Source organism: Aptenodytes forsteri, unplaced genomic scaffold, assembly GCF_000699145.1.
Source record: "Aptenodytes forsteri isolate BGI_AS27 unplaced genomic scaffold, ASM69914v1 Scaffold166, whole genome shotgun sequence".
NCBI lineage: Eukaryota > Metazoa > Chordata > Aves > Sphenisciformes > Spheniscidae > Aptenodytes > Aptenodytes forsteri.
The window spans coordinates 4,778,814-4,805,499 of record NW_008796110.1 but is presented as its reverse complement, the minus strand read 5'-3'; the positions used below and the strand labels follow the sequence as shown (position 1 = coordinate 4,805,499).

The 26,686-nt window shown below is 39.6% G+C and overlaps 1 protein-coding gene across 1 annotated transcript in view; it reads left to right on the top strand.

The window, feature by feature from the left end:
* The window catches only part of CPED1 (cadherin like and PC-esterase domain containing 1), a 158,533-nt gene that overhangs the window by 50,201 nt on the left and 81,646 nt on the right, over window positions 1–26,686 (top strand). The window contains exons 6-13 of the mRNA XM_009286806.1: window positions 1,370–1,526; window positions 3,011–3,179; window positions 16,273–16,415; window positions 17,688–17,761; window positions 19,392–19,558; window positions 20,575–20,676; window positions 21,588–21,757; window positions 23,928–23,987. Of these exons, the coding sequence (XP_009285081.1) occupies window positions 1,370–1,526; window positions 3,011–3,179; window positions 16,273–16,415; window positions 17,688–17,761; window positions 19,392–19,558; window positions 20,575–20,676; window positions 21,588–21,757; window positions 23,928–23,987 (1,042 nt within the window). The remainder of the gene's footprint in view (window positions 1–1,369; window positions 1,527–3,010; window positions 3,180–16,272; window positions 16,416–17,687; window positions 17,762–19,391; window positions 19,559–20,574; window positions 20,677–21,587; window positions 21,758–23,927; window positions 23,988–26,686) is intronic.

Genomic DNA, 26,686 nt, shown 5'->3' with positions numbered 1-26,686 from the left:
TATTATTTTCCCTTCCTTTTCTGTCCTATTAAACTGTCTTTATCTCAACCCATGAATTTTACTTTTTTTTTCCTGATTCTTTCCCCCATCCCACTGGGGGGCAGGTAGTGAGCAAACAGCTGTGTGGTGTTTAGCTGCCTGCTGGGTTAAACCACATCAGTTACAATGCGTAACACAACACAAAGATTCCAATGACAGTATAATCTGAACATGAGGTGCTATATTAATAAGGGCTTGTTTTTGATTAGTAAAGCCTTTAATCCTGCTAAATGGTGCATGTAAGGCAAAGGACCAGCTTAATTTTGGATCCCAGTTGAGCTTGGAAGGCTGAACTGAGCTGATCTGATGAACAGGCAATAATCATAGACAATCACAATGTCATTTTAACAGGATCTGTATGAAAATGAATAGTTCTTTTCCTTGAATGGCTGCTCACAGCTCATCACCAGAAATACAACTTCAGTTTTATTTTTCATTTCATGCACCAAAGTGGAGAGTGCATGCATTAAAAGAGAAGCTATACAAATAAATTCATAACATTAGCATGATGCAGTATGTCATTAAAAAGATAAGTAATTAGGTTTGGGAATAATGTGAACAGCTTGGCTTTTCCCTGACTATTACTTAAGAACTTGAAATGTGAGGTGTGTTAGAGTTAATGAAAACCACCAATGACATAACGTAAGGGCTCTATGCCTTTTTATCAGCACAGTAAAAGCAGAAAATACATACCACCCGTTGACTGATCTCACATCACAATATTTTGATTGCTATTAATAGTCACATGCCTCAGTAATCTTGAGGACTCTGATACATCAGTCCTGCTCCCACTGTGTTTGGTGGCAGAACTAAGCCTCCCATAGATTTCAGTAACTACAAAATGTAGCCTTTAATGGTGAACCTAGAAACATGGATATGTGGTTATTTACTGAGCTGTCTGTGTGATTACAGTGGCAAAGTCCCTTGGTCCTTAGTCAAATAAATTTCTTATCCCCATTAATTGTAATTAGGGCTACGTGAGAAACAAAGTTTTGGTATTCTATATTTAGAAATAAAGGATTTCTGTTTAGAAGAAGGGGGAAGGGGATGCTTTTTGTATGCAGCACTCATGCACTCACCTATAAAGTGGGAGTTGCGGCTAAGCCTCTGAGCTTGCAGCTGGAAGGGGTGCCTGGTGGGTGTAAAGCTCTCTGCTAGCAGATCCGCAAAGGATTACAGTCTCAGCATTTGTTATTTTACATTGTCAGCTGATGCTGGTAGCTCCTCTCTACCTATTGCGTTTTACCCATTTTATCCTTAACAGCAGGAGTCAACCTCTGCTTTCAATGCTCTGCTGACTTTCTTTCTCATCCCCTTGGTACTTTTTCAGACCTGCAGCTCCCAGTCGTCACCCCAGAGTGCTCCGGCCAGCCTGGGCTCTCAAGGGCCAGCGCCACAAGCGACATGTCCCAGGGCGGCAAAAGCACTGACAAGACACATACTGCCCATCTGCGGTACTGGTGGAAGCAGAGCACGAGCGCACAGCTGTAAGCTAATGGTACCCCACCCCCAGAAACCGCGAGTGCTTCATTGTGCTTTTAGTTGGGAGTTAGGGATGCAGAACGTAGCAAGAGAGGAGGTCGCAGCAGGTGGAGCACTTGGATGTATTGCATCTCTTATACTTGCATAATGTTTGTTTCTGTACTAGCCAAGCTTGAATGTTTTGTGTGTGAACAGCTAAGTCTTTATGTTGAGGGCATTGAAACACCTTGACAGACCCAGAGACAACCCTGAATGTTTAGGTCTCATAGCGGCTGAGCTATTTCCTGCTCCCATCCCTGCCTTGCCCCTACTACAGACACACATATGTAGTCCTTTGCACAGAGACCCTCTCTTAAGTGAAGAACTAAAAAATATTTGAGAACTGGCTGTCCAAGTGCTGTTTCCTATGTTACAGTATCTCACAAATGTTATGTTCTGAGGCCCTACCATCCTGCAGAGGGGAGAAAAAGGTATCTTTAATATAGATATTATTAGACTCCCTTAACAGATAGCAAAATTGAGGTCTGGAAAGGCCACATATTGCCAAAGATTACACAGAAATGGGAGGAGAGCCCTATGTCTTTTACCAGTAATCAATCTTAGAGACGCATAATTTCTATAGTCATCTTCTCATTGCATTTGCTATGAGGTAGATTGATACTCAGAGATTTTAGCAGGCAGAATAATAACGACATCTGTGAATATGCCCAAGTATAGCTCAGATTTCCCCAGGTAATAAGCTTTTAAATAGCAGAATTTTTTCCTTGGGTTTGCTTTTTTTCTGTCCTGTTTCTATGGCTGATTCTTTTTGTGTGGATTATGGGAGCTGTAGGCCAGTAACTAGACAGCCATGTCACTTCCTAGACAAAGTTTGCTTGCACAATTATTTTATGTTTAGCTGATTTATTATAGGTTATTTCTAGGTGTCATACTCACTCATAATATTTGGAATCATAGTTCATGGCTTTCATTAGGGAAAGCATGCAGTGCCATGTTTGTGTCCCTATACTACATTGAAGAAAGTGCTAACAATAGTGCAGTCTTTCCATAGTTTGGGTTTTTTTCTGAATTCTCTACAAATCAGTGTTAAATTTGGGTACCTCGACTATGCACTTCTATTTTTTAAGCTGCTTGGATTTCTTTAATGTTTTTACCTTCACTCTGAATGTCCTCGGTTTGCAACAATTACAACATGCCCACAATGCATTTACCCATATGTACTTTCAAACGTAACTCCCTCCTAACACAGTTAATTTCTATGTATGGAAATTCAGATTTTAAAATACTGAAAGCAGTAGAAAGACTTGATATAAAGCTTTGTTCCAGCCTGCTTGGTTTCATCTACTGTGTTGTTTAACTCAGGGGAAAAAAGGCTCATTTCCTCTTTCCACTAATTTCGCTATTTCACTATTTCACTATTTTCTTATAGCTCATTTTCCTCATTTGCAAAAGCACTTCGTTAATGCTATGTATTCTTACTACTCTCCAGGAATCAGGTATTAGCTTCACCAGACCACAAGGACATCCTTAAAGCTCAAGACTTTTCTGTCATCATCAAAGCATATGTGCTTGTGACGTCCTTAACACCGCTGCGGGCATTCATTCATTCCACTGCCACTGTCTGGCATCCACCCAAGAAGAAACACTTTTCCGTAAAGGTAAAGCATTCCATTTCCTAATTTTTCCCTCTTTCAGGCAAAGTACAGAGACAGAAAACCAGACAATATCTTTCTTCTCTTTTACCCCTTCTTTATTTGCAGTCTCCAGCTGACACATGAATATTCTCCTAATGTACAGCTTTCATTTCTCAGAATGAGTGGGGTTTGATTCATGAAGGAGGGAAGAGTTGCCCTATGCAGTGGGGGTTATGAAGGGCCCTGGGATTTGCTTGCTTCAGAGCCCATTTTTATTGGTGACGTTTGACAGCAGTTGCCAGGTTTTCTCTAAAGCACAGCAGTGGGGATGCTGTCATGCAGTAACGTCTTTTGCCCGGATATTGACAGTGTTGTAAAAAAGGAAAGTAAATATTTAAAATGGTTTGTTTAGATTTCTTTTTTAGGTGCAGTAAAACAGAATGGAGGAGGGTTAGGGCACTTCTAAATAAGGGGAAGGAAGTATACCATGAAGAGGGTGGGCCTCCCATGGTGTCTAGGTTTTATGAAGAAGGATGTTTCACATGTACCTTAATTGGATTAACTCTGGACATCTCCAAGTGCCTGGAGAGACCCCTCTCTTTCCACGTCTAGTTTGCTCAGCAGTCCTATGGATTTCCAAACATGTCTTCCCATTCCTTTGTTCTTTCCGCAAGGAACTGTGCTTACAACACGGCAGCTCTTTGTGAAGGAACTACAGTTCTGTAGCTGCTCCTTTCTTTTTGAAGGAATAAGGTCACAAAGTAGCAGTGATTTCTTGAGGTCACATAGATCAGTTCCTGCATCAGCCGTCTGAGGATGGGTGCCCTTTGCCCATGTAGCCCTCTTGGGGTAGGAGCAGGTTTTGGCTTTGGATCAGTCTAAGTGTTGTGGTGTGACTGTCAGGACTCTTGATAATGCCATCCATTTGGTATGTTCTACAATTTTAGCACTCTCTAAGTTAAGTGCCTAGTCTAAGCTCATTATCTAATTCTAGTTATTGGAGAAACAGACACCTCTAGAGAACAAATCATCCCACCCAATTTAGACACTAATTTTGGAATGAGATGAGTTTCCTGCTAAATGTGTCTGCTTCCTTCTATGGGCTATGACATTCTTAGAGAACATGCCAAATTCTAGATTGCCAAAATTAGGTGAGATGAACCTACTTCTTTTTCTTTCCCCCCTCGGAAGCTATGGAAACCCACGGAGATATATTATTTTGCCATCTATTTTCCTCTATTTACATTTAGGAAGACTAATGGTCACTCACTTTCAAGCCTTGGGGTTCAGTTTTATTTTATGTTTATTAAAGCAGCACGATGTCCAGCAGCATCACTATCGCAGCTGAAGTAGGGACTACTTTAAAGGCTAGTAGTCATTAGTAATTGTGATATGGGTCTGTAAAATCATTCCCACTGAGGGAAGTCTGCTGAACAGGGTGCCAGCCACCATTTACAGAGTATTTTGGCAGCTGAAGAAGCAATAGAAATTTTTATTTTATGTTTATTAAAGCAGCACGATGTCCAGCAGCATCACTATCACAGCTGAAGTAGGGACTACTTTAAAGGCTAGTAGTCATTAGTAATTGTGATATGGGTCTGTAAAATCATTCCCACTGAGGGAAGTCTGCTGAACGGGGTGCCAGCCACCATTTACAGAGTATTTTGGCAGCTGAAGAAGCAGTAGAAATGATAGATAGAAGCAGCAGCACATTTACAGTAGTTCCAATCTGGTTACTGCTGCCGTGGTGTTAGATCTTCCGCAGCTTTAGGCAGACTTGTCAAAATGGCAAGAAATAAACAAAAAATAGGCACCACAGAAAGCACATTTGTAGTGATGCATAGATTGAAATGCAAATTAACAAAATGATGGAAAGTGGGGTGTATAAGACTGTCTTTCAGTATAAACAGTGTGCCCTAGAAAGAACCTGGGAGGAGCCGGGGAGTCTCCAGGAGAAGTGAGATACGAATTCACGAAGTGGCCAGAGAACATTACTGAGAGAATCGTAGAGAGGCTTCTGTGCTTGGTGCAGAGGCATCAGGCAGGAGACCATCAGTCAGAAAACAATACTTGGGAGAAGGTTTGAATTCAATCATTGATATCCTTTGGGATGAGATTACATCAAGTTTCTCATAAATGTCATGGAGCTGTCACTTGTTGCCAGTGGGACGTACAATGCCAGCAGTGATCTCCTCTCTCAAAGCAGGCAGTGGAGCTACGCATATTTGTACCAGCCAAGGAACCTGGTCCAGAAAGCTCCTAAGCTTTCGGTTTCTGCCAAGTCTATTGTGTAGGAAAGAAAATTGTTTGTTACGGTGTGAAGCTCCAACCTATCAATAGCCAATAATGACAGAAAGGATCTCTAAGACCTGTTCTTCTGCTGATTGACAGAACACCCATCGCTGTCACTGGGAACTGAATATGCCTATAGAGGAGACTTTGGTCTGGAAAAATTTGCTAGTGTTTGATGTGTTTTTCCCCAAGAGCAGCTGACTGATTTTTTTTTTTTTAAATGAACAGATGAGAATAATTTTAACCTGCTGCATTGCCATCACAGATGTGCTGCTTTCGGTAATGTTGCACAATAATTTAGAGACCTCCTCAGTGTATATAGGCCTCTGGTCAGCAAATTTTCTCATACCAGTATAATTAAACTATTATTGATGAGAAATTGATCCACAATTGTGGTTAACTTGGTTACAACGTTACTATCACAAACTCAGTATGTTAAGTTTAAAATTTGATCCCCTGTGTACAACAACCCTTTATGGTTGTTAGAAGTAACCATAATGTGGTATATATGAAGGAGAGATTTTTAAGAAGACTGGAGATGGGGTACCAGATGATATCAAATGATTAAGATAAACAGTGTAAAGAAAAACCGGAAGTTTAATGAATTAAATAATGCTGCATTCCCCACTGCTTCTTTGTTAGTAAACTATTATAAATTATTTTTACAACTCAGATTTACTTATCCTAATCATAGTGGCAAGGCTTCAGAATGACTCCTTGAATAAGCATTGGCCAAATGGCAGTTCAGGAAGAGTTCAAGCATGTTTTGCTCACCAGGTGCCAGGTTTTCTCTGGATTATACATATTTTAGTATCTCAGTTCAGAAAGCAAAGGAAGCTAAATCCTGCGCTGGCATGAGGATATTCTGTGTAGTCAAGGAGGGGCAAAAGTGCGACTCTACATTTGGGCCCTCGTTGGGAAGATGCAGGAAATATAGGGGAGAGAATGGCTTTCTGCCACACAAATGTTTTGATATGTGACTTGCGTAATAGCCTTATTTCCTTGAGGAAATTTGGAAACCCCTTATTTAGACCATCTGTGTTCTGAAAAATTAATAATAAAATAGAAGCTTTCTATTTTGCATATGGTACCAATTAAGGGATGGGTCTCTGTCAATGTATGCAACAATCCTTTCATGTTAATCGACATTGTGCAAGTGTATTGAGCAGAAGGCTGGCCCCTCAATAATTTTCTGTTTTATAGAAGCTGGTGTGCGAAACAGTCATTTATGATTAATTATCTCAAGGTTTAACACACTGTGAAGTGCTTCCTTTGCCCTGCCATTAACCTTTCCCAACCAGGTCCCAGTTCTTAATGAAGGGATGCACTTTTGTAGAATTTAGTGGTGCCACGTCCTGCGTCACCTGGGAAGGCTCTTCTGTGCTGTCAGCAGCTTTGCACGGCCCCCGTTCTGGCTCACTGTCCCTTCGCTCATCCAAAATAGACAGTCAGGTGTCTCCTGGATTTTAATTCCTTGACTGGTGTACTTGCGTAGCCCTCGATACCCTCAGCTGAAACTATGCTCTTAAGTGATTTTCCAGTTGTGCAGTGGAGTAAACATAATTTATTAAAGTAGTTTGCTGTTAAGCTTGCTGTGGTATAAGTCACTATAACTATTGCTGAAATTCTCTCTCTGTGTATTAAGCATTTGGAAGCTTGAGTAAACAGAATTTTTTTTTTATACTTAACATATATGCAAGTAAAACTGGACTCTCAATTACCCAGGAAATACATCTTTTCATATGACGTGGAGGTCTGGCTTAGAGCCGAACACTGTGAAAATTAGGTTGCAGTATTGCCCTCAAGTGGCCAGTTTTGATACTACTTCAAGTAATAGCCACAAATATTTAATGTGAAATAGAATGCAAACATACACGCAGATAAAGAGCAGAATGCTTAGAAACAGCAGAAAGGCTCAGGACTTTTTCCCTTTGTTTTATTTTTGAATTCCATATTCTTGCCCTGTCACTTTGCAGGAGCGAATACAAAAGAAAATTACCATCAACTCTTAATCAACTAGATTGCAGGGTTATTTGGGAATAAAATTAAATTTGTTCATTAGGTTCTGTAAGAACTTAGCTTATGCATTTCACTGTTCTTGCAAGTAGCCTGTGTAGATAATCAAATGCTCTAATGCTCCCCTTCCTGGGAGACTGAGCATAACATAAATGCCATCTCTGTTTTCTGCCCTCATAGCATCCAGAGCCCTATCATTTCTCTTTTCACTGATGTAAGAACGAAAGTCTGTCTAGACTGGGGGAGATCAAAGACATGCTTAGTCTGACATTCTGTTTCTGGCAACAACCAGACAAGAAAGCATCATGAAACTGTGTAACAGGACAAGCACAAAGTGGTACTCATCCTTAGGCAGACTACAGCTATTTCTGGTAACCTGCAAGGTAAGACACACAAAATTGGAAGTGGAATATATCTCTTTATGTTTAATAAGCTCCAGTGGGCTTTTACGCCATGCAATTCTCTACTAGATTTTTTAATCCATTAATGCTTTTGGTCTTCCCAATGTCTTGCGGCAATGAGACTCTACAGATCATTTATGTGTTGCCTGAGAAAGAATATTGTTTGCCTTAAAACTTCTACCTGATTACTTAATTTCATGTCCCTAATTCTTGTCTTAAAGAAGGAGTAATCCTTCCTTCTTTACCTTCTCCATGACTGAGCCAATCTGTCATGCAGTGCACAAATAAAGTTAAAATTCTTCCTGGAGTTCTTTTCTGCTCTTCTCGTTATGAACATCCCAGTTTAGCTAGTAAGAGCTCTAGACCGATTATTCTTTATAACGTGTGGATATAAGTATGTCTTTATACTATAACCCAGGCCCTTAGCTCTCTGCTTTTCTCCTGGACCACAGATCCTCTCGCTCTGGCTGTTCAGTCCAGGCAGCTCTGTAAGCATGCCCCTCTGTGGCTCCCAACTTTCCCAGACCTATCTCCCGTTATCCTGATTCTTCTTCTCATATTTCCCTTTTTGCTTTCCAGCTTCCCTTAGTCAAGCTGATCCACTTTTGCTTCTCACAGAGAGCTGGGAAATGCTGTTAGTAAATCACCTTTACTTTTCCAATAAGAAGTCGATGCTGGGTTGGGAAACCTTTCTTAGTTCAGTCTCAGTCAAAGGACCTAATTTAGTGGTTGCTGAAGCTAGTGAGTGGCTTTTGGTCTTTGGACTTAGTTTTAAGAGCAAGGATCTTTAGAGGAAACCTTTCTCAGATGGCCTTTTCTCCTCCATGTAAATAGTTATAAAAGTGTTAAGGGACAAGAGGGTTTTTTTGTCCTGAGCTATTAAATAACGTCTCTTGAAAAAATCTTACGTAAATAAAAAAATATACATAAGTGGGAAATTTACTGCATAAAATAGCTGAATAATACCATGGCTTCCCCCTTCATCAAGTGCCGCATTAGAGCTGCAGAGAAATGGCACATCGTAACAATAAATCAGGGGTGGAATAAACAGACCTACCTAAAGCTAAAACTATAGACTTATGATAAATTACTGCACTGTTTTCTCTGTGATGTATTCTGGAACCATTGTTTTGATTATGGGTACATTTTTCTCCCATTATATGTCTTACGACTTTTTCTATATACTGTAATCAGTGGAGAAGTCTGCCTGTGCCAGCAGGCAATATAGGAAATAGCTTCACTGCAAAATATGTTTTTTCTGGCCTTCTATGTGGAATCAGTCTGTATTCTTGCAGACACCTTAGATATTTAGAAACCTCCATATGTATAGTCAAAGAGATTCTTGTTTGTGTGTAAAAGAGTATTTTTGTATCTATGAACGACTACTTACACCCAAAAGTATTTGGACTTGGTGAAGAAATTTCACCAAATACAGATCTAGTAAGAAGAATGAATCTACAAAAATGAGCTGAGAGTACAGAGCCTATACTGAAGGTTATCAGAGATTGATTGAATTGATTCAAGTGAAAACACCCTCAGCTATTTTCGAGGAGAGGCAATTACCTTAAGTCTTTTGAGACCCTGCAGATCCAATTGTCAGAAAGACTGCAGCAGCTCTGACGCATAGCAGAACAATCTGGAGAGGGCACCCTTCATTACTTCAAAAAGGGTCATTTCTTGAAACCAAAGGTCATGCTTTGGTTCCTCAGACGTAAACATTACTCTCAGACATGATCCTGATAACTTTGTCTGCCATCTAGTTTTGAAGGCTACAACTAGGAACCAGCAAGGTCCTTTCAAAATCTATTCATACAAATCCTGTGAAGTATAATGCACCAAATCAAAAAATGTAAACCTCAAAATTACACTGAATTACTCAGTAGCACCAATGGCCTCTTATCTTCTATCACCTTGCCTCTTCGGTAAGTTCAGAGCTCAGCTACACCTCCAAAGGTGAGATACTGTTGCAGGAAAGAATTGACGAGTTCACATTGTTTAACTAAAACCAGGATAGAAGTGGCTAATTGATGATATGTAATTAACTTGCAACCAGTAATAATAATACACACACTATCAATTTCAGTAACAGAACAGGTAAACCGTGATACCAGACACTTCAAAAATATTAATAAACATTGTACACTTCTAAACATCTTTCTATAAATATCCCCTGAAGCTGTGGTCACACCCACCCACTCACCCACGTTTACCCAGACCCTATCTCGTAGGCAGCACGGGTTACAAACACGGTCCCACTCTCCTGGGATGCAGCTTTGCTTCCTGCATAAAGCTCTGCTTGGAGGGGTGGGGGCTCCAGCTCTGCCTGTACCCACGTAGGACCTGTGCCCATCCTTACACCCTAGTATTCCCTGCAGCCTGGGCAGAAGCTGTGATGCCAGTGGGCTGACTTCTGGCAGTGCCTGACCAGGTTTTGACCGCTGCTGTTTCCACCCCAAAGTGTCTCCCCCCACTGCAAGTTTTCTTGCTGCTTTTATATTATTTCCCAAGCTGACTCCTTCCTTGTTTCAAAAGTCACTTTGTAATTTACTGGTTACTGTTTAACCACGCTGATGGTCACCTTCCTCTTTATCATGGTAAGTTTGGGACAAACATCCTCCCAGACAGTTCTGTATATTCCAGGCACACAGGTTTTGTTTTTCTTGGGTGGGCTGTGTGAGCACTCTGGCTGTATATCTCCTACCTGTCTTCAGTGTCTCATTTAGATTCCCTGTACAGTCGCTGGAGGAACAGAGCAGTTTTAGATTGCAACTGATGTCACCATTTTGAGATGTCTACCTTAGGATGGCATAAATCATGCTCTTGAAGTGTCTGTGTTCTGCAGTGAGGTATAAAAGGAACCTAGACATTTAGCTTGTACACAGACATAAGCCATGTAGTCTTGTAGGGTGGGATTCCTCTACAGATTTTGACACCTGAGGGAATTGTCTTCACGTAAGCTGTGCCTCTGAACACCTATTACAATCAACAGAAAGCTAATCAACGCAGTGAAGGTAGGCATTTTAAGTTTGCCTTTATTGCCATTCCTAAGGAAAATCTTTCTAGTCTCGTCAGGAGGGAAGACCGTGCTAGGGCTGAGCTAGAAGGCAATCCCAGAAGGGTTGCAACAGGTTTTTTTATTACAGTAAAATTAATTTATGTCTTCTGTGGAGTGTTGGTATACAACACCCTATGCACACAGTGTCTGGCTGTGTCTGCTGCTCAACGCACTTTGAACAGGCCCCTTAAAACAAGGGGTGGAGGTAGAAGGGGCTGGGAGATGGCTGTCTAAACCAATGTATACCCTTTCACAGGGAAGTCCTCAGCTGACCATTCAGCTAGCTGCCCCAGGCTGCCCCAGCATCTCTCCTAAGAAATTCATTTGCAGAAAAATTGCCAGAGGAAAATCCTCTCAAGGGAATTACTTCAGTCACCACAGCATCAAGCTCTGTGGATGGCACACACGCTTCCACTCTCCTTGAGTGTCCATGAGTCTGTGCATGAAGCTTGCAAATTGGAATTCCTTTGTCAATTAAATTTCATTTTTTCAGTGTGTCAGGCCTTTAACTCATGGTTCAGTGTATTTAGAGGAGCCAAAGGGATCCATGTCACTGAGATCATAAACCTTTTTTTGATGACTGCAGATTTTAAGAAGTGGATGTCAAAGCGGGTAGAGAAAAAGCATTGTAAAATTAATATTGAGTTAGCCAAATCTTTTTTTTTTTCCAATGGCTTATCCTAAAGCAAAAGTAGTTATCAGTGAGCAAAAGGTCAATGAGTTAAAATTAATCTTAAGAATATTTCTAGTTCATTCTGCCTTTAGAGAAAATGTGCACTTGATCCGTGTAATTTGACTGCATTGACACACTTTCTGAAAGGTATTGCCTAAATACGTGGAACATACCTCCAACTGTATGCATCCAGCATGTGGATGAATGCCTTCAAGCTCCTGAGAAGTCTTGCGATTCTGTACACGATGGTGTCATTGTACAAAATTTTTGTGCATGTCTGCATTAAGTTTTACACCCTACTAAAATTTAATCCCTATTCCTCTGCTTAAATTTTGCCAGCCAGAGGTCAGCTTTCTCCCAGACTAAATTCCTGTGATTGCCACTAGTTCTTCCCATTCTGTCCTCTTTTTTACTGTTCAGTGCTGCTTTTAATCAGGCTAAACCAATAATGAGATTGAATCTTGCTGGACAGGTAGTCTGTTTCCTCTGAAGGTGGGAAAACAAGCATCAGTGGTGATCATCTGAAGTAACATTCAACTCAGTGACTAATATTTTGCAGGTGAACACAGGTATTTATAGATCTTTGCTGATCACACTCAAAAGAACCTGAGGTTGCCACAGGTTTTCACACTTTATCACCCCTAGTCCATATACTCTACTTTTTCCCCACCAGTTGCTGAGAATCCTGTAGAATCCATAGGAGTCAAACCTAACCTGAACTGGTTTAAATAGGATTTTTTTCATTAATTGGAATTCAACCTGAAGTATTCATCTCTTGTCTCTATTGGTCCTGAAACAGACTGACTAAATACTTATTTTCAGTCATTGGCTTAGAATAAACATTGTCCTAAAACCTGATATCCCCTAATGAGGACCTGTTGAGCACTGTTTCTTTTCTAGTCTGGCTAAGGAGGGCTGTAACTAAAATGCAGTTCCGTGGAGAAGCCAGTTTTATTTTAATGCCTGTTGTGTTGGAAACACTTCGCTATTATAACCAACAGCATGCTGTGAGTGCAAATAGGCCAAATCAGCCTGTCTTTCATCAATTCTGACTAGAAATATACACATTGTGTATCCTTTGTGTTGAGGTGCTTAGGGATTGATTTATGGTGAGGAGCAAATGAGCTAATGGGGCTTTTCCTGTCCTTCTTTCCCTTCCTTCCAATGATTCCCACCTCTCCTTGGAAAATTCTGCAACTCCTTATCTTCCCTGTGCAAGCAAAACAACACACCTTCTCGCTTAGCCCCTTAATATCCACTGCAGATTTAGGAAATTAGAGAGAAGGTGCAAGCCAGTGTAGCAGGAATGTGAGTGATGTACAGGATCTGGCAGAGATGCTGGGAATAGTTGTCAAAGTCAGCTGAAGAACTGCCAGGTAGTCCCACCTTGGTGAGATGAGTCTTCATTTTATTTTTTTTATTTCACATGAACAGTTTAATTAACTGGTTTTGGCCTGAACAAGGAACTGAAATGGGACAATTTCACTCAGAGATGAATCTAAATCAGAACTGATTTGAAAACTGTGCAGCTTCTTGTTCTTAATCTTTGTACTATTCTTTGGGAGAAACACAGCTTTAGTGATCTTAGACTTTGGGAAGCACAGACTCCCGCTCAGCCGGTTGTGGCAATGAAATGGAGTGTGATCTGAGGATTTGCATAATCTCTTTCTAAAGAGCAGTTCTGGGGCTCTTTTGCCCTAGAGACTCATGGAATTGCAGTACACATGGAAAACTTTCTACAGCATAAAAATACAGTGTGATGTAATTCAAGGTTTCAACATGATGCGAGTATCCAAAGGGCAGAGTTGAGGCTATATGTGCAACCTTTACTTTGCAATTTCCTGGCAGTCAAAGGTTTAATTTTATAACTTTAGTCATATATACTGTTGTCATTTTTTTCCTACTGGTATTTCAAGTAGCTTTATCAGAAACAGGAGAAAGAGTCCCAGGCATTGCAAACCTTCAGCCCAGATCTGTGCATGGGACACGTCTTTTAGTCAGTAAAGCTTGGGAAGGGAACCACTTGTTAGAATAAAACCAGAGGTGATAAGAACAGAAAGACAGGCAACCCAACTTCCTACCCACCAGTTATTTACCAGAACAACAGAATGGAGTTACTGGAACTGAAGAGAGGAAAAAGCAAAGGAGGATCAGCATTAGCTGCATACTTGAGTATTTCCCACAGCTGGCTGTAGGCAATGATACAGTATTTTTTTTTAAAGGAAAGTGGAAAATGCTTATTACATTTAAATGCAATATGCTGCCTGAAGAAACTGAAAGCCATTCATCCATGCCAATGCAGACCAGTGTGCTTGGCAGTATTCATGCTCACAAGGGGAGGCTCCAGCACTGCCTAGAAAATTCTGTGGACTAGAGTGCACAGAAGTATGTTGTAAGGAGATCTGGTGTCAGCACAGTGAATGCATCATAATGCATCACCAGTAACTAGCGGTGTACCCCAGGGGTCCCTACTGGGTCCATTCCTGTTCAACATCTTCATTAAATGCCTGGGTGATGGGAAAGGTGTACTCTCTAATGACACAAAACCGGGAGGAGTGGATGATACACCAGAGGGTTGTGCTGCCATTCAGAGGGACCTTGATGGGCTGGAGAAATGGGCAGACGGGAACCTCATGCAGTTCAACAAGGGACAGTGCAGTGTCCTGCACCTGGGGAGGAACAACACCATGTGCCAGTACATGCTGCGGGCTGACCAGTTAGAAAGCAGCTTGGCAGAAAAGGACCTGGGGGTCTTGATGGACACGAAGTTAACCATGAGCCAGCAACGTGCCCTTGTGACAAAGAAGGCAGATGGTATCCTGGGCTGCATTAGGAGGACTGTTGCCAGCAGATCAAGGGAGTTGATCCTTCCCCTCTATTCAGCACTGGCAAGGCCACCATTGGAGTACTGTGTCCAGTCCTGGACTCCCCAGTACAAGAGGGATGTGGAGCTACTGGAGAGAGTCAGCAAAGGGCCACTAAAATAATTAAGGGACTGGAACATCTCACATGTGAGGAAAGGCTGAGAGCGCTGGGACTGTTGCCTGGATAAAAATAATTAAGGGACTGGAACATCTCACATGTGAGGAAAGGCTGAGAGCGCTGGGACTGTTTAGCCTGGATAAGAGAAGGCTCAGGGGGATCTCATCAATGTGTACAAATATCTGAATGGAGGCTGTAAAGAAGACAGAGTGAGGCTCTTTTCAGTGGTTGCCCAGTGTCAGGACAAGAGGCAATGGGCACAAACTGAAAGATAGGAGGTTCCGTCTGAACATCAGGAAACACTTTTGCTGTGAGGGTGAGTAAGCACTGGCACGGGTTGCCCAGGAAGGTTGTGGAGTTTCCATCCTTGGAGACATTCAAAAGCCGTCTGGACATATTCGTGTGTAACTGGCTCTAGGTAGCCCTGTTTGAGCAGGGGTTTGGACAAGATGACCTCTAGAGGTCTCTGCCAAACTCAACCATTCTGTGGTTCTGTGGTTCTGTGATCATGCTTTAGACCCAAAATATCACATTAAGCCTTGTTACAGACTTCTGCTAAAGGCCAAGCTTTGTTAACTCATCTGCAGTGAATACTTGATCATGACTGTGGTCAAAGGCAGCTAGAGAGATGCCAACCACATCAGTCCCCAGTGGGGCTGTCTACAGAAGCCTCCATGCTTCAGTCATGTTACCCTAGTGGATCATGTAGGATAGGTGATAATAGAAAATACATAATTGCATTTCTAAGTCAATTTAGTAGAGAAATTCCTAGAAATAATCAGAATTTTTTTCTTTTCTGAATATCAATACAAAACATGTTCTGTGTATACTTTATGTGCTTTATCTCTGAAGACAGTACTTTTATACTATATAAATGTATCTGGTAATATAGTACTACCAAATTATCTAATAGTTTTACACAGTTCAGACATTAATTGGGTTCTGTGCAGTGTGGTAATGTGGTTCAAAGGCAGCTCCTTTCTTAGCACAAAGGACTCTGATGCAACAAAACCTGCCTGTGTCCCACTCTTCATTGGGGCTCTGTGTTGCTCCAGTTCTATTTTGCTGAATCACTGTCTGAAGTGATGAGACAGGTAAATTCTCATGAGTGATGAAAGAAACCGAGAGGACAGTGTTACACAGGCCAGAGAATATGCCACTGGGAGGATTCATGAGTCTAAAATCCTCAGGATGTGCAAGAGTCCAGTCAAAACACAGGCTGCGGTGGCTGATCATTTTTTGAACATCTCTTTTCTATGTTCTATTTAAAGCTTATTAACCTGGGGTAAGGACTCATAGTCAAGGTCAAGTGGGATAGCCCTTGGCACAGTATGTTAACAAGAGAAAAGGATTTTACTTTGAGAGTGCTATTACCAACTGCTGAAGAAATAAGTGTTTGTGGTTTCTGTTGCCTAGAACCAGTTGACGGCAAAAGGTTTTATCAAAGTGAGCTTAGACTGTGAGCAGTATTTTTTAAAATCATTAATACAGAGTTCGTTTCTGATATACTTACTTGTAAAAAAGGAGTCCTTCTCTACTAGTATTCTGCATGGAGCTTTTCGTGCCTCTTTACTGTGCAAATGAATAAGAACTGAAGTTTACATTTTAAGGCAATTTTTACTTCTACCAGCCTTTTAATTTATGATCTTAAGCACTAATTTACTTTAAATGGTAAAAAATGTGTAATCTCTTTCACAGCTGCAAAGGTTTTTTGAGATATTCTTCAAAAGCAGTTCTCCCCAACAAACCTTCAACAACATGAAGGAAGCTATAAGCAAACTTCTACTTATAACTGAGGTCTTCAGTGAATCATCTGCCTCAGGACGGAATTCTTTCAATCAGTAAGTGACTTTCAATGGTCATTGCTATGCTATTGTCAAGATAGCTCCTTAGAACAGAACAAAAATTGTAGAGGATACATGACTCCTAAAATAACAAAATCCCCTCTATTTCATACTTCCTTATAGAATAAAGTGAGGATATGCTGCATTTAGGGAGTAAAACTCTTCAATATCCACAGTGTTTCTAGTTTGCGAAAAGGTTATGATGAATACCTAGGACCAGATGCTGTGTTCTGATGAAGTGTTTCAGGCACTACAAATGAGCAGAAATCACTCACAATTGGGCTAGTCCTAATATATATAAAGTTGTATTTCCCTTCAGTGAGCCCTCTGTCATATGTCAAATATTTAAAGTTAGAGTAGCCCAGGCAGTTCAGAGCTGGCTGCGGCAGGCAATCTGAACAAGAGACACCGCAGAATACTTTGTGAAATGTACCTTATGAAATATACCTAGGCAGCAACAGTCACTTTTCTGTGGGTGTTAAATCACTGTAATCACTTCTATTTGAGAGTTACAGTTCTTACACATAAGTCAACATTTATTATGTAATATTTTTATTAATTAAGATTAATATTTATTCTATATATGTGATGTCACATCCCTCACATTTTTATGGTAAATAGTAAATAAGTTACTATTTATTACATTTATATGTTTTATAAAGCTATTTGAGAAGCCAGGTGTTTTAGTAGCAGTAATATAAAGCTCATTATTTGACTTATGCAAGTTGGGAGTAAAGCTTACATTGTGAGTGGAGAGGGTAGCGAGGAGGGGAGGAGTGTAACAGCGATGGAGCTATTTTGACAGTGGTCCAAACTCTAACATTTTTTTACCAATGGGATGGATATCTCTTGTTTATGTAACCCAAGACTTGCTTAGAGCTCCTGGCTCATGCCTTCAAACATCCCCATAGCTGCAGCACAATTCTTTGGCTTCAATGAGCCCAGAGAGTTTTGCCATCTATTGCCCTCCAAATGTCTTCAAAGCTTTTGCAGTGTAGTTCACCTCCCTCACTGGTTTAAAAGTCAACCATAGAAATAAATACACTTTAATATAGCACTGCTTTCATCAGCTCACAATCTGACTCTATGTTTAATGCTGCTGGCTCTTCTTAGAAATTTTATTTAGCCTGTATCGCATGCATTCTCTTGACCTCTGTGTGTAAGTTCTTGTGTATGCTCTCTGGATCTCTGTGTGTATGTCATTGTAGCATATATTTCACAACAGTACCTAACCTCACTGAATCTGATTCCTGTTATATTGTATTTCAGATGCAGACAATGTTTTCAAATGCTAACCTTTGACATTGGATTCGGCACCTCCATATACCCAGTAGTTCTTGAGGTGAGAAAATTACACAAATTATTGCTTGACCCAAAAAACTTACACCAAAAAGAACACAGCAGGAAACCCTCTCTGACAGTTGCCCTCAAACCTCTGAGAAATGTCAAAGTACATTAATACTTATTTCTGAGACTTATACAACTCTCCAACAGTGGAGAGTTTCTGTGGGAGAAACCAGTTTTTAAGGGACAGAGTTCCTGTGATGAAGTTCACTACACCATTGAAGTGTGCAAACCTTTCAGTTTTAGCATTACGGGATTATCACCCCAACTGAATATCAGCTAAACAAAATCCATGGGAAGCATTGCATGCAAGTAGTGTTAGGTATTAACTGTGCCAGAACAAAGAGAAAGGGAGGAAGTTAAAATACCACAACTGGCTTTTAATACAAGTTAAAGCTCTCTATGAATTGCATTGTACTTCTTCAATTCATCACCTGCTTTGACCTGCACTGTGCTGCCTTCTTCCTGGATGGTCCTCAAGGCCCTCAAAACCAGAGAAATGTGACCTAGGGCATAAGCTCCCTGTGCCAGTTTTGTACCACTCCTGCCTCAGAACAGCCTGGCCAGAAGCAAAAATTGTACTGCTTTCCAGCTGCTTCTCATTACCCCTGTATATACATATGAACATGTATATACCTAGGTATATAAAGTCTTTGTCCATATTTATGATACACAAAAGGCAAAAAAATATTAGTAAATATATCCTGGGAAATTACAGGAGAACACTTTTAAAATTCATCCTCAGTTAAAATCTGTTCAAGTTTCTAGTACCAATAGTGCAGTCAATCTCTCCATCCTTCACAAAACAAAGATCCTTTAAACACAAAGGAAAAATGGACATATGAGAAAAAGTTTGCACAATTTAAAAAAATCCATGAAGACAATATCCTTAATTAGTCTGACAAGACTTGTTTAGGTGGTATAAGAACTGTGACACATCATAACAATTTAATAATTGTATACCAGGCTGTAAAAAAATTCTCCCAGGAGTTGCTTAAAAAACTAAACATAAAGCATAATGTCTACCTGGCTGTATAGTAGTCTCAACCATCAGCCATAATCCATAAATGTGCAGTAAATCAGTAGTGTTTAATAGTTTCTTATGAAAATACAAATGACTAAAAAATAATGTTTGATAATTACTATGACATTTGACTTTGAATAGTATCCCTTGGAAACTGTAGTATGCACACATCCCATGCAGCTTGAAGTTATATTTGTGTTTATGCTAAAATACTAATTTATTCATATTTTATAAACATGAGTTTATTCACTGTGTTTATATATTGTAAAATTTATACCTTCATATGTAGTATCTCCTAAATACCTGAGAGAGTTGTGTTAACATATAAGCTGACGTTTTATTTCTTTTATCAAATTTCAAATCAAACACAAAAAAAAGCTCTCACATGAGAATGCAATATTGTACTCTATCCGCTGGAGGTCAGCAAACATTGTGGTGTGTAGTTCTGACAGAAAATGTGGTACAGTATTTGCTATATTATAATCCTGTTTTATTAGTGTTATTATGACTTTTTTTTAATAAATAGTTCCAGTTTGGTATATATGGTTATTAGAAGAATGGACTTGATATTCAAACTATAAATTCTTACATTGTCTTCCAACACATGCATGAAAACTTTGACTTTCAAGATGAGGATGAATCAAATATTCAGGACCAAACTTTCAAAGAATTTCTTTTTGAAGATACTTTTAAATTTCTCTTATCTAATGAATCCTCAACATCCAGTTTCGTAGAAGCTTTACAAAAAATTTATGGATCAGCTGTGAGCAAGGTAGTTCATTCCACCTTTTTCTTATTATTAACTATTTGAAAATATTTCATTCTAAATTGTATGCCTTTCTGAAATTGCTGGTGCCAACTTATGAAAGATTTATTTAATCAAAGCTATCTGTTACTGAATTCTGGGGAAGTCATTAATAAAACTGTAATTATATTGAACAATCAAATTTTCTTTGATAAAAATTCCACTCTCAAATTATGTTGTTCCCCAAAGTACTTTACTTTAAAGATATATTTAAAACTCTAATAAAGTAATTTCCCCACCATTTTTTTTAAATGGTCTTTTTTAATATACAGCTTTGTGTGTTTTCATAAACCTAGAACTGATTAACTCAAACAAGTAGATTCATGAGCATCAGAATTAAATTTTGTTTCCTACAACTTCGTGTCTTATTCTGAATGCAAGATCAAATTACAATTTTTTGCATTTATAGGATCCGTATAAAGTTTGCATCACTTGTGAAATCTATTTCTGACAAGCTGGGATCTCCTTTAGCAGTATTTCTCTCAGTCTGGGCACTTGTAAAGGGGCATTTCTGAGGAGCCCCCTGCTTGCAAGACTTACACGGACTACATTATCCTTGCGACTTCTGCCTCTCAGGCAGGTGTGACTAAAACAGGGTCATGGGTTCTAAATTTATGACAGGATAAAGTAGGAAGCCGCAGACATGTGCACATGTATGACACGATTACCTAAGTCTGTTTTCTGTAGGAGAACAGACCACATTTCAAATTGTCCACTTCATTGTCTATACTTTATGCAGTCTCTTCCCATGATAGTTCCTATGAGTTCTTTTCTGCACAAAGCTAATGCACAGTCTACTGTATTCTAGACTGAGAAATGGGAAGAGTTATCAAGGAGCTGGCTTCACATAACTTTGGACGAGGTTAGGGCAAGTTGAGAGCTGCTGTAACTTGTCCCTTTGATCACCAAAGGGATTGGGGTCTAATGAAAGCACATTGCTTTCCATGTGATTTCACCAGAATATGCTGCCTTTTCCTTCATAGGATGGAACTTACCACAAAGAAGAGCAATGTTTGTCTTTAGAAGAGATAAATTCAATGATTACTTTCATAAAGGAGCTGAAGAGTCTTGGACAATTTGAGCTGGTAAAATAAACAGGGTTTTGTTGTATTGGATACATATTTTATGTAAATCCCTTAACATTTCTCCTTCGTTATCATTCTTTGCTGTCTCTGGCACATGCATTAGGCTGGATGGACAGGGAAGCAGGGAGATAGAGGTTATCTTGATTTTATTTTGGAGGATTTTTGGAATTTAAATTAAAAGAGAAAAAGAATAAAACACAGAATTTGAGTTGAGGATTCGTTGAAAAGGACAGTTAAAGCAGAATCAGAGACCAGAAAATAGAATGAAAGGAAAAGGAGGAAAATTATGTAAATGACTAGTGAGTCGGTAAGAAAATAGACTTACAATGAAACGAAGCAGCTGTGAATGGAAGAACTGGAGACAGCACCACACTGAGATCATGACCAGCGAATAAATATAGATGAAAAAGTGGCAAAAAAAGCAGGTGGAATATGTAATATGTCGTCTTCTTCACACTTCAAGTGAGTTCATTTTTGGAGAAGAAAAGAGATGAAAGAATAAGTCAGTGTCTGTGAATAGGCATGGCAGTTAATGAGGGAAATGGTGAGTACTGGGGAAATAAAAGATCTGCAACTGGATCTGTTGTTCAGAAAGTCTGCATGATATCAGGATTTCTTCTAGACCTCCTGAATGAGTATCAGGGTTGGAGACTGATGAGGCTTTCTGAAGAGGGATTGAATTGAATAGATCTGGAAGTCGAATCAGAGGCAAAGGAGTTAGACTTCCATGTCAGTACTAGTAATCCTGATTTGCACGGCCAGGCAAGACAGTCATTTTCTACACATGTGGGAAAGAGCATTAATATAAATCCATCTGTATGCTATATACACTGTCTTCCGATCATTTCTTACTTCTTTGCATTTTACAAGTATTATAACCTGTAGTCTCTAATCAGTGTCTCTCTTCTCAGCTTTTCCCTTCTGCTGCACCCAAGATTCAAACTTTACTGCGTGACCTTTATCACATGGTAGACCCAATGAGGCGGCTTGGTTCAGTCCTGACTGTGCATTGGTTGCTTTCCAGTTTACTTGAACAATTCCAGTTCATGACTAAAGAGGCACATACAAATTTTTCAGAATGGTAAGATAGCTATTATATGATATGTTCAGGAGTAGTTTCTCAAATTATATTAATTGCAGTAGCTCCAGTGAGCACCATAAAAGTTAATCCTTCAGTAGATGTAGGTGGATTTACAGCAGTTGTGATGAAGATCAATCATCCCATCATGGTGCACTGTCAGCCATTCTGCCATTAGAGTTGCAGCTAGGTTTCTACATAGGACAGTTTTGCCCATTTCTAATAGAGGACTCTGGGTTAAAAACTTAATTGAAGCTACAGTAATATTTTTTCTAAGAAATATGAAGTGAATTAGGTAGGTTGTTTCTGGGCAACTGTAAACTCAAAATTAGGAGTGCTTACCAGCGTTAAGACCATCTTTTAATTTATTCACCAATTAGAAGCAAAACTGTAAAGAAAATACAAAATTGCAGGTGAAGATTTTTCCAAAAGGGACTAATAATTTTGAGTGGCTCTAAATTTTCTGTCCAAGAAAAGACAGGTCAAAGAGCACCATACTCTGAGATCCTAATTTTGAAAAGCTGGGAAAATATTGTAATGACAAGGTTGGATCCATTGAGCTTCTGGCAAGAGATTTTAACTTTCATAGGGAGGGAGGGAGAAAGGGAGGAAGAGAGGAAGGAAGAAAAGGAGGAAAGAAAAGAGGGAGTAAGGAAGGAATGGAGGGAAGGAGAAAAGTTGTGGTATACTATATGTTTAGTATAAAATATGTAAAAAATGTGTTTTCTGTGCTCATTCTGTCCTGGCTAATGATGTTTCATACACATGTATGCCATACTTCTTTATTGACTACGGGCATATATTATTTCACAAACAAGGGCTTTGGAACAGAGGCACATTAGAAAATGTTTGTGCTCCATTCCACTGAGTCTCAAGTAAAATGTGCAAATGACATTATTTTGTACATTTTGCTTGGACAATGCCATAATGACTATATAAGGCATCTGTAAGATTTCTTAAGTTTTAATTTTGTTCCTCATTGAATTGGGCGTGGCTTTCAGCAAGTCAATATTCATCTGTATCTTTATTTGCTTAGCTACAAAGTGGAGCTTATACTTTACCACTGTGCTAGGTAACTGTTTATTAGTGTTTTGAAAATACACAGTTCCACGAACGTGCTAAGTATTATTGTTGTTACTGCAGGCCACTCCATGAAAAGTAACAGAGATGCAGCTGCTTGCATTCATGTGTAAGCCCTTGCCCTTTTGCCAAAATATTTAGGTTTGCATATCAAAGCATACCAACCTTTAGCAGCTTTCTGTTCTAATCTAAGCTGTGCCACTCACTCACTTTGAGCAAGCCCCTTGGCCTCTTTTTGCTAAGTATTATTGTTGTTACTGCAGGCCACTCCATGAAAAGTAACAGAGATGCAGCTGCTTGCATTCATGTGTAAGCCCTTGCCCTTTTGCCAAAATATTTAGGTTTGCATATCAAAGCATACCAACCTTTAGCAGCTTTCTGTTCTAATCTAAGCTGTGCCACTCACTCACTTTGAGCAAGCCCCTTGGCTTCTTTTTTTTCTTCGAGCTGAACATTATTGTATGTATATAAATATGTAGAAGTACCATGAACTTTCTCCAGGGCATAGGCCATTCTGTTCATTCACTGTATAAAAAAACATGTGTTTTGACATTGCTAAATCATAATCTTCCACTCCTATAGCTACATGCATGTGATGGTGATGCATGTGTCAGATATGCATGTAATTATACTTAATTGCAAGGGAGAAAGAGCTTAGTAGAGCTTACTCCCCAAATAACTCAGGTATGCATTTTCGTTGAGCTTTGATTAATCTTTTTTGAGATTCCCAGCTTTGATAAATTTGTATATCAGAACACTTTTCCTGAACTTCAGCGAAGGCCAGGTTGTTCGGTTGATCTATTTAACGGTTCTTATTTCTCTGACTATGCAAAATTGGTATTTCCATTTGCAAAATCCAGTGATATGCATAGCTGACTGTCCAACCAGGCAAGCATGGATACTTATGGGAAAAATAATTACTTCTGACTTAGGTCTTACACAGTTATGCTGTTCACTGATCATGAATCCATCCATAGGATGGAGACAGGATTTAAAGAAGTTTCCTGGTGTACTTCTCTTAACCCATTTCATCTACATGACTAGTATTGAAACCTTAAATGGTATTAGTGAACTCTCTGAATTCCTTCCACAGGAGAAGCAAGAAGAACTCTAGAAACTCATCTCAAACTATAATGAAATGGTTACAGCCTAGGTGAGAATGACCATCTCAGATGTATTGGTATAACATATGACAAAGTTCTTTGAAGTGATGGAGTGGTGCCTACCATGTGCACTGAAATAATTTTCTGCATTTTTTGTGCACTGTTTTTCAACGCTATGCAGTTTCAACTTGTGATATGACTAAGACATATGTCATTACTGTCATTTAGAATAGGGGCTATGAAGTACTGTGGCAAGTATGTTTGGCTGTGTCAGACAGCAGAGTAGCATGGGAGAATCAGATTAGTGAGAAAAGCTAACCCTTTTGTATTTGCATAAGACAAAAGCCTAAGAAGGTCAATAAAGTTGCAAATGCTTTTATGAAATCAACTGATATATTTGGAAAAGTGTTATTAGCTTCCCATATGCAAGTCTTTTGTTAGGTCAAAATAGAAGCAGCAGCCCTCAAACTGAACTTGGGTTGATAATAATTTATTGGAGTTTAACTTGGTCATGCTTATCACCAGGGCAGTTTGAGAAACAAACATGGTTCAGACTATGAAGCAGAAGAAGACAACAGCAAGGAAGTCTGGTATAAGATCACTGATCTGCAATGGGAAGAATGAGAGACAGAAGGAAGGAGGGAAGGAGAGAGACAGTTGGGATTAAGTGCCAGGAAGCCAATCCCACTCTTGAGTGTGCAATTTTGTATTTCTGTTTTGAAAATCAGCACAAGATACTTCATTCGGTGAACCAAATGCCCTCACAAAAACTCTGTGACTGAAGCTAAGCAAACACTCTACAAAACAGAGAGCTCACACTGCCAGTTAATCAAACAGAAAAAATTGCTAGTGATCATGTTTCACAAAATTACCCCTGGTGGCTCCTCATTTTCAAGAGAGACCTACAAAACATCATCTAAAGAAATAAAATTCATAACTCTACTGAGTACTGAAATATGGTCTTAACGTTGACTTTATGACCTATTAAAAATTGCACCATCCACAACTAACACATCCATCAGAGGCCCCAAAAGTGACCAGATTTTTTCCTTTTTGTGTTTTAATCTTATGAAAGATATTATCTATTTCTATACATCCTTCATTGCTTATGTCTCTGATTGCTTAGACCATCAGAGCTACATTACTATTGCTGCTGTCAATCCGTTCGCTTTTTCATTTGCTGAATCAGAGAGATTCCTAAAAGACAGGTTCACTGTCAATAGTTTGTGATGTACACAGTAGGGATCTCTCAAAGGGTACATTCACAAGCATGCGCTCCCCTAGGGTACCTAACATATAGTCTTCACTAGAGCTAATTGCAAAGTGTGTAGGCAATGCGCACATTTGCACTTGATAGCTCCTCCTAGATACTTAGTTAAATAAGGGGCCGCTCATACAGATGAAGGTCCCTTCTTGAGTAACAGCGTGTGAAGGAAAGGACTCTGCAGAGTCCAGGATCTCAGCTGCTCCCTGCCTGATGAAGAGCTTCATAACTGCATCGTTCCTCAGTCCTGCTGGCTGCAAGGAGCTTGGACAAAGGAAAACTTGATGGTGCTGATAATCAAAAAGTCCAGTCTTCAGCAGAGATAAATACAGTAATCTGAGTATCTTTCTGTAATATAATTTCTAAATATTACATTTTGATACCCTGCTGTAATTAGATAGAGTTATTATATGTCTCTTAATGTTGTCTGATGATAATAGCAATCTACAGAATTGACACATGCAGGTCATGCAGTTCCTTTGGGAGCCGGGGCCTTGCACTGGTGGTGGCTGCCACAATCCTGAGGTGTCCTCTGGCTAAACAAAAGTCTGGCATTTTATAGAGTTAAGACATCTTGTTTTCACCTTACAATAGGGTTTGGGACTGGGCAATACAAAAAGGAACAGTGGAGAGAAAAAACGTATTTGACAGGTGTTAGCCATTACCTCCTCGGCAAGCAGAAAGAGGGGTGCAAAATGACTAATAACCTGGAAAACAAACTCTTTAATAGTTTGTTAAGTGCCTCCTTTGAAAGAGGTCATGAATGTGCATGAAATTAGGGTGGTGTCTAGACACGGCAAGCTCAAAACTACATGTCGATGCACACACAGACACACACAGATCTGCCAGCTGCTTCATTCCTTCTATGGAAAACACTGGGAGGAAAACATGTGAAAGCTTCAAGAAATGCTAATGGACCTCTGAAAAGGTTTTGTCAGCTAGAGGTCCAGTACATGGATTGGAGAGAAGCCCACTGCCTTTCTTCTACTCTGCTCCCAAAATGCTATATGAAAGAAAAAATCTGCAGAGTTAGCAATATGGGCACCACTACCATGTTAATGAATTGTTGCAATTGACTTGTCTTTTTTCACTGAGGATTTATATATATACTCTGGATGTTGATCATGTGATTTGTTTTGAATTAGCAAACAAATCAAAACACATAGATGTTCCATTATATGAATTCATGCTAATATCAGTACAGATACTCACCTTGACACAGGCCTTCATTTATATTTAATTCTTGTTGAACAAATCATAGAATCATAGAATCATAGAATCATTAAGGTTGGAAAAGACCTCAAAGATCATCAAGTCCAACCGTCAACCCAACACCACCATGCTCACTAAACCATGTCCCTAAGCGCCTCATCTACACGTCTTTTAAATACTTCCAGGGTTGGTGACTCAACCACTTCCCTGGGCAGCCTGTTCCAATGCTTCACCACTCTTTCAGTAAAGAAATTTTTCCTCACGTCCAATCTA